At 23.6% G+C, this 8,290-nt stretch overlaps 3 protein-coding genes across 3 annotated transcripts; all 3 read right to left on the minus strand.

Moving 5' to 3' along the window:
- Window positions 1-1,272: 1,272 nt before the first annotated feature.
- LOC138938946 (uncharacterized) lies at window positions 1,273-2,590 on the minus strand. Its single transcript, XM_070306366.1, has 4 exons — window positions 2,312-2,590; window positions 1,980-2,233; window positions 1,771-1,890; window positions 1,273-1,672 (listed from the first exon to the last, which is right to left on the minus strand). The coding sequence occupies exons 1-4, from the start codon at window positions 2,588-2,590 to the stop codon at window positions 1,273-1,275; spliced, it is 1,053 nt and encodes a 350-aa protein (XP_070162467.1).
- Window positions 2,591-4,958: 2,368 nt separating this feature from the next.
- On the minus strand, window positions 4,959-6,290 carry LOC138938928 (uncharacterized). Its single transcript, XM_070306343.1, has 4 exons — window positions 6,012-6,290; window positions 5,713-5,939; window positions 5,486-5,605; window positions 4,959-5,374 (listed from the first exon to the last, which is right to left on the minus strand). Exons 1-4 carry the CDS (start codon window positions 6,288-6,290, stop codon window positions 4,960-4,962), a joined length of 1,041 nt encoding a protein of 346 aa, XP_070162444.1. The 3' UTR covers window position 4,959.
- A 389-nt stretch (window positions 6,291-6,679) lies between these two features.
- Window positions 6,680-8,127, minus strand: LOC138938948 (uncharacterized). Its single transcript, XM_070306367.1, has 4 exons — window positions 7,435-8,127; window positions 7,209-7,279; window positions 6,950-7,083; window positions 6,680-6,786 (listed from the first exon to the last, which is right to left on the minus strand). The coding sequence occupies exons 1-4, from the start codon at window positions 7,498-7,500 to the stop codon at window positions 6,680-6,682; spliced, it is 378 nt and encodes a 125-aa protein (XP_070162468.1). The 5' UTR covers window positions 7,501-8,127.
- Between the last annotated feature and the right edge of the window lie 163 nt (window positions 8,128-8,290).

Here is an 8,290-nt window from a genome sequence, read left to right on the forward strand (position 1 = left end):
TTTTATTAATGCTTCCTGAAAGTACATATACGAAGTAGTATTACATATTTTACAAGAAATAGAGATTAAATTTTCTCTCTTTTCAATGCGAACATTAAATCTCATAAATACCTTTATTAATAATACATGTACGTATTCTTATATTCATATACTCACCATTTTCTTATTATTTTTATCATATTCTAGATTATTATAATATTTGTTAATAGTTTTTACACGTTTATGCATTATTACTAATTTGGTTTCAACAATATTTTATAAAATGAGATTAAAGAGAATTTACATATATATATATATATCTATGAGAGATTGATCGCGCGCGTTATCTTTGCACAACAATAATTGTAAATACAGAAAGACGACCTTGTACTTGTGCAAAAAATAGATATTTTGATACAGAGCAACAAATCGATGATTATATGCAAAGTATTTTAAAACTAATAATATTTTCATAATACTAATAAAATAAGATATGTGTATTAAAGATATGTATATATAAAGATTGTAAAGAGGAGATTGTGTAAACAGTTATGTAACGGCCGTTTATATTACAAAGACACGTTCTTATTTATAATTGTTCAATATAAAATGAAATACATATATATAAAATTTCTTAAAAAGTAACACAGAGAGATACTCGCTTTGCTATCGCATCTGATATACTTATCTTCTTATCATTCATAAAATATTTTTCCGTTTTGTTAATGAGGATGAATAATCTATATTATTTATATAACTTCAAAATTAAATATGATTAAATAGTACAATTTAAAATTCTTTTGTATATACCAGGCGTTTTTAATGTTTTTTGCTTCCGTTTTATATACTTACAAAAGTCGCATCGTTTCTAGATATTCATTTATCATGATTGTCGATAAAATATTTTTATTTTGTAAATTTATATTTGATCTTTTGTTTTAATTGTGATTAATTGTAACGTATGTAAAACAGTGTTACATAAATTATACAAAATATTAATTTAATTATATTTAGCATATCTATAATTTCTTGATATCAACAATAATCATGACATACAATCTTTTGTCATAGAATTAGACGAGAATTATATCACAAAATGTAAGGATAAACGGGAGAAGTTCTTTGATTCTCTATCAATTTTATTTTGAAAAATTAATTTAAAAAACTTAATACAAGAAAAATTAGAATCCCTCTGGAATCATATTTTTTAAATATATATGAATGAGTTTATACATGTGTGTATATATCTGCGTAGTTCTTATTGTAAACATTAGAGCACTTACATTATTAAAATTATTTATAAGAAACTACAATATGTTTGACCTCAGTGAGAGTTTCAAATATTTCATTTACCGTTGCATTACTAATTGTATCATATCTAAAGTCAGTGTTTTTGCTTGACAAGAGATTTATAACACCCGAAGGTATCCCAGATATTTTAAACATATCACAATATGGTGCCAGAGTACACAAATCTGGGTTACATATCACGATGACAGAATTACCAATAATTAAACTTTGTGTTAATTCACAAAACAAAGTAATTTCATCTTTCTCCTTAAGAATAACAGTACCTTGTGGCTTACGAGTTTTTATTACTTCAAATCTTTCAGTTTGAAAGCAATGTATCAGACTTCCATAAATGTATGGCAACTTTATCCAATTTGATACTATTTTGGCCAATGAAAATTTACTAAAAAAAAAGGTAAAATTATAAAAGAGTGTCAAGACAGAATAAACGCATACAAATATATAAGAAATAAAACATTATAAAATTAACTTAAAACATACCCGTTACATTCTAGCATAGATACAAACTTTAATAATAGTTGCATTCTTGAATCATTAGACATAGTACTCCAAATTTGGAATCCTTCTGTAGCTGATTCAATACACTCCATAATATCTTCGCTACAATAAGTTTAATAATTACAAGTTTAATATATTTTGCTAAATGTTTTGGGATAAGAATTATTGCAATCAAGTATGGATATTTATACCAAATTGCATTTGCCAATAAAATATTATTATGTATCCAATATGTATCTTTCTTAGGTTTTTGCCACATGCCATCATAAAACAGATCATATATTAAACCTTTATGTGCAGTTAAATTAATTGGATTTGTACATACATGTTTGTCCATTTTTTGTAAATTGAAAGAATCATATAACGGTTTGAAGTATATATCTATGTATGGAAGCATGATACCAGGACAAAAATCCATGTGTGAATTTATGAATGAAACATCTACCTGTTAAAAATAAATATTATTTTAACAAAATGATTTGTGTTAATATTATAGTTATATTATTCTTATATAATAATGTACATTTAAAGATTCTGCTAAATTCTTTGCAGCTATAATATCTTCTGACCATATGGAAACTATATGTACGCTATATGTAGATGTACAGAGTGTAAGTAATTCTTGTCTTGATCGAAATGTATAAAAATTTATATGCAGATACTCAAAATATTTCTTTAAATACCATGCAAAAATTTGTTTTATTGATTCTTGAACCCAAATTTTATCTAATTGAAACAAAACGTTTCTAGTCTTCAGACAGTTAATAACTGCGTACAAATCTGAATCTTCGAGAAGTATCATTTTAATATCTGGGCCTAAATAAAATATCTAATGATTAAATATAAAATAAAACTATGATTTTTTAAGTTATATCTTATATATAAAAATATATTTTTCTTACATATAGCTTCTTTGTAATGATTATATATTTGCATTTGTGAATTCTTGCTAAAATATAAAAATATGTGAAATATTGATAATAATATCAATTTCAATATAGTAATGCATGACCAATAAAATATTAATCAACTAATATAATACAGCAAGAGTGTAAGAGTTCTTACGAAGAGTTTTTAAAAAATAATTACATGATAGCAGTTTCTAAAAATATTTGAATTGCATGTTCCTTATACATATTGTAGATTGTAAGCATTATTAATATGGTTTTCTCATCATTATTATTTGCTGGAGAATAAAAGAAGTTCGTATATATAATGTGTGTACTGTTATTATATAGATATATAATAATGAGCATAAATATAGATTATTATTATAGGAAATTTGGGAAATAGAAATAAAAGTTAGAACTAGAAATATTATAGGAAATATAGACATAGTATATATGTTATGTTATATGTATATTAGCGCCAAATTCGTGCGCCAAAATCAGAAAAAGAACACAATGTCTCGAACAGAGAAAAACCAGACTTCTGAGACATTATTGCGTTCTTTTTCTAATTTTGATGCAACATTTGTTCGATACGCGCAATATATATTTTCTACATCTCTATGATAATGATGAGTGCCATTTATTATATAAAAAAAATTATGATGAACTATAATTATGGTAAAGATGCAAATAACATATATATTATCAATATATATTCTTGAAATCGCAATTGCAAAAATGTTATACATACCAGACACATTATCGAATTTAAAAATTACAGCAAAATGAATGAAGTAATCAATAATATTGGTAATGACATCTACATGTTCACAAGCTGCCATAAAAACTCTCAAATTCTTTTTTATTAATGTTGCTGTCTCAAAAAATCTATAAATCGTAAAAAATATATAACAAAGATAAAAGCAACTTTTACATTATTTTTATCACATCATATTTGCAGCTTATAAATTTAAGTTTATTTACCTTAATGAAACATCGTGAGTATCCTCAAATTTTAATATCTTGGATAAAGCGCATATTCTTCCTAGTGCTTCCTAAAAGTACACAATATTATATTATATATATTTACATGTTTTATTTATATATTTATACTCACCCTTCTGATGTCTTTATATTCTAAATAAGTATAATATTCATTTATAATTTTCACTCGTTCATACATGCTAATACTCATTATAAATTTTATTTCAATTATATTTCACAATAAACAAAATTAATAAAGAATACGACTACGAGAAATTGGTCGTTATCTTCGTATGACAATGACGCGTAGGAAAACGACCTTGATGTTTGTGCAAAAAATGTATATTTTGATACAAAACAATAAATCGGTGATTATGCAAAGCATTTTAAAACTAATAACATTTTCATATAATATTATTCTAAAATAAAAAGACGCACTAAAGATTGAAAAGAGAAATGTGTAAACAATCTGTAATGTGCTTTTTATATTACAAAAACGTTTATTTCTTTGTTCTATATATATACATTTTTTAAGAAATAACAGATATTTCTCGCTCTACTGCATCTTTTTAGATACTTATATATTATGTTCTGACAATTCATAAAACAATTTTTCCTTTTGTTTAAATCACAAATTTGTATTACTTATGTCTTCAAAGTTAAATATAATGAAACATATACAATTTGAAATTTTTTTATGTATGCCAAACCTCTTTTAAATCTTCCACTGTATGCTTTAGGCTTTCAAAAAAAAGTCACATTATATGTTTAAATATTCATTTATATTATGGATATTGACTAAATATTTTTATTTTACAGTCTTATGTTAGTCTTTTATTATTTAATCACTCACTATTATTGTAATTAGTATTTTATTTAATAATTATGATACATGTAAAACAAAAGATTAAAACGTAAATTTTACAATGTTGATATAAAAAGAACACATTTATAATTTTGACAATCTTCAATTAACAATCTTAAACTTCAATTAACCATCATAAGAAACAATCTTTTATGATATAGAACTAAAGAATGTCATGATATAAAAAAAAAATATTACCATTTCACTATAGATTTTCGTTTCAAAAAATTAATTAATAGATAACTGAGAATCATTATTCTAAATTTTAAATAAATACTTAATATGTAATGTATCGAAATAATGCGTAAACACACATGTGTATTCATAATTTATGTGTATGTTCTATAAAATAATATTAAATCTTAATTAAATCTCTAATAACTCGGTAACATTTGAAATTGAACAATTGAAATACATGCTATGTTATCAAAATTATTTAAGGCAAACTACAATATGCTTGTTCATAGTAAGATATGAATATACTTCCTCTGGGTTTAATGCTGCAAGTTCATCATAATTAACGTTCTGTATAAATTCACTTGACAAGAAATTTATAACACCCGGTGGTATTGTAGCTGTTGAAAATATGTCGCAATAAAGTGGTAGAATACACAAATCTGGTTTACATATCACAATAACAGAATTGCCAGTAATTAAACTTTGTGTTAATTCAAGAAACATAGTAACTTTCTCTTTCTCTTCAAGAAGAATAACACCTCTTGGTATACGAATTTTTGTTATTTCAAATTTTTGTTGTTTAAATTCAATTTCATGATGAGTCAATTGATTAATAGAAAAATATGGCAATTTTAACCATTTTGATATTGTATCCGCTAATAAAGATTCGCTAAAAGAAAGAGAAAAAAGAAAAGATTATAAAAAAATTATCAAATTAAATAATAATGAATTAAAATTAAAAAAATAGAAATATAGAAACACTTTTTAATAATTTACATACTTCTTGTATTCTAATATTAATGCAAGCCGGGATAATACATGCATTCTAGAATTAATGGACTTAGCACTCCAAGTTTTAAATCCTTCTATAGCTGACTCTACGCATTTCGTCATATCTTCACTACAATAAATGAAATGATTAAGTTAAACGTTTAATATATATTAATTTTTTTCAATTCAAAAATTATTATAAAATAAGATCAGAGAAGTAAATACATCTATTTGTACCTTGTTGCATTTGCCAATAACATATCATTGTGTTTCCAATATGTATTTATTACAGGTTTTTGCCACATGCCATTATAAAACAAATTAGATTTTTTACCTGTTTCTGATTTCATTAAGCACTCATTAGATTTATCTTCATAATGAAATATAAGGTCAAGTAGTTTTGCGTAAGGTAATAAGATACTAGCGCAAAAATTCATATGTGTATTTATGAATACAACATGTCCCTTTTAAAAGAAAAGATATTGTTTTAATAACCATAATGTCACAAAATTGTGTTTGTAATTTAAATGATTTACCTTCAAGGACATGGCTAAGTTTCTTGCACCTACAATATCTTCTGACCATATGGAAAACATCCTAAATTCCATACAAAATGTTTCTAATGAAAATAATTCTTGCTTTGATTGAAATATATGAATGGGAACACTTAAATGTCCAAAATATTTCTTTATATGCCATTGAAAAGCCTCTTTTATTGATACTTGGACCCAAATTTTATTTAAACAAGACGCAACGTTTTTAATTTTCAAATAGCTAATAAATGCATATAAATCTGATTCTTCAAGAAGTATCATAGCAATCTTTTGCTCTATAAATAAAATTTAAAAGATACTGTTTATACAAAAACTGTTTATATACTAATCTTATATGTACTAATTATAAAAATTATTAATTTTTAATACTCAAAAGTTTTTGAAAATATGAGAGAGATAATATTTAAATTATATTTTAAATATATTAATTTTCTGAATATATTAATACCTGAAACTAGAATTTTAGTGTCTTTGTGTACAGCATCTTGTACCTCTGAATTTTTACTAAAATATAAAATATTTACTAAAACTAAAATATTAGAGAGTAATATGTATAAGATATGATATAAAATCTACTTTAATATAATAAAAGAAATTATTGATTTATTATATTCTTAATAAATATGTAAAAAATATTTTGCACTGATTAATTACACGATAGCATTTTCCAAAAATAGTTGCACTTCTGGTTCTAAACTTATATTAAAAATTGTACTCATCAACGATGCGATTAAGCTAGATTTATTCTTAAATTCGCCTAGAAAACGAAAGAGAATCTTATGTGAATATTATACGATGCTATTGTTACTTATAAATAAAATAAAAAACTATAATAAAATAAAATTGATAAAAATACAAAGAATGTAATATCAATATATTTTCATAATTACATTTATAAGAATACTTTATTATACGCGTACCTTTTGTGTCATGCATAAATTGTGTACTAAAATATTTTAAATAATCAATAATACTGTTAACCACATCTATATGTTCACAAACTGATAGAAAAAGAAGAATATTGTCTTGCATTATTAATGCTGTTTCGCTGAGTCTGTAAAAAAAAATTAGAAAAAAAAACAATACAAAATAAATACATATGCATGCTACAAATATGAGAAAAATAAAAGCTATCACATTTCTATTACGTTATTTGTTGAAATTTATACATTTATTTACCTAACTGCAAAATTATTAACATCTTCAAAGTCTAATTCCAAATATAAATCGGATATTTTCTTTAGTGCTTCCTAAAAAAAAGTACATAATACTATCTATATATTTTACAATATAGACAAAATATTTTCTCTTTTTGTTTTTAATAATAATATTAAATCACATAATTGGCTTAATAAAAAATTAATAATTACGTTTATATATATATATAATTCATACTTATACTAACCTTTTTATCATTTATACCATATTCGAGATTAGTATAATATTCGTTTATGGTTCTCACATTCTCCATGATTATTAATCTGGTTTAAACAATGTTTATAAAAGGAAATTTAAAAAGTGTGTATGCTACGAGAGATCGATCATTATCCTTGCAATAATTGTAAACATACGTGAGAATGACCTTGGCTTGTGAAAATGTATATGTACTTGATTTAAAATAACAAGTATCATATATTATATTAAACGTGCGTTCATATATACTCTAATTTTAATTTCTCTGTATATGAAAATTCTTAAGAAATGGCACAAATACTTGTATCATTTTGTATCCTTTCAAAAATGCATTTTGGAATCTTACAATTTATAAAATTTTTCTTCCTTTTATTAAGAGGCATACACAAACATCTCCATTGTTTGCAAATTTAAAATCTTTACTGTTAACTATAAATATGATTGAACAATATTATAATTTTAAAATTTCTTATGTATACTAAACAGAACATTAATGTCTTCCGCTTCCAGATTTGAGATTTTCCAATTGCACAATGTCTAAATATTCTATTTATCATGATTTGTTGATTAAAAAAAACCACAACTTTATTTCTTTAATTTAATCTGAGATACGGTTTTTATAAATAATAGTGGTCTCATAAAAACAGTTTGTTGGATGAAAGGATAATTCTTTGTTTTTAAAATATTTATTTTTTAAACTTGAATTTGCTTATAATAAAAGTGAAAATTGCTAATCTATGCATAGTTTAAAATTCACTAATAACCGAAAACTTTTGTATATTCAATTTTTATTTAACATACCTAACAGTATATAAAAATGATGATATATATGTGTAAATATATATATA

Source organism: Polyergus mexicanus, unplaced genomic scaffold (genome assembly GCF_030449975.1).
Source record: "Polyergus mexicanus isolate NDT 795.1 unplaced genomic scaffold, iyPolMexi1.0 SCAF_13, whole genome shotgun sequence".
NCBI classification, from domain to species: domain Eukaryota; kingdom Metazoa; phylum Arthropoda; class Insecta; order Hymenoptera; family Formicidae; genus Polyergus; species Polyergus mexicanus.

What these genes read in the sequence shown, in the direction of transcription:
- LOC138938946 (XM_070306366.1), bottom strand. Translation starts at nt 2,590, where the DNA reads ATGATACTTCTCGAAGATTCAGATTTGTACGCAGTTATTAACTGTCTG. An exon ending in ATTTAGCAGAATCTTTAAAT is followed by an intron (nt 2,234 to 2,311) that starts GTACATTATTAT and finishes TATTTTTAACAG; the next exon opens with GTAGATGTTTCATTCATAAA. An exon ending in TTATTGGCAAATGCAATTTG is followed by an intron (nt 1,891 to 1,979) that starts GTATAAATATCC and finishes AACTTATTGTAG; the next exon opens with CGAAGATATTATGGAGTGTA.
- LOC138938948 (XM_070306367.1), bottom strand. Translation starts at nt 7,500, where the DNA reads ATGGAGAATGTGAGAACCATAAACGAATATTATACTAATCTCGAATAT. An exon ending in ATGGTATAAATGATAAAAAG is followed by an intron (nt 7,280 to 7,434) that starts GTTAGTATAAGT and finishes ACTTTTTTTTAG; the next exon opens with GAAGCACTAAAGAAAATATC. An exon ending in ATTTATGCATGACACAAAAG is followed by an intron (nt 6,787 to 6,949) that starts GTACGCGTATAA and finishes TTCGTTTTCTAG; the next exon opens with GCGAATTTAAGAATAAATCT.
- LOC138938928 (XM_070306343.1), bottom strand. Translation starts at nt 6,290, where the DNA reads ATGATACTTCTTGAAGAATCAGATTTATATGCATTTATTAGCTATTTG. An exon ending in ACTTAGCCATGTCCTTGAAG is followed by an intron (nt 5,940 to 6,011) that starts GTAAATCATTTA and finishes TTCTTTTAAAAG; the next exon opens with GGACATGTTGTATTCATAAA. An exon ending in TTATTGGCAAATGCAACAAG is followed by an intron (nt 5,606 to 5,712) that starts GTACAAATAGAT and finishes CATTTATTGTAG; the next exon opens with TGAAGATATGACGAAATGCG.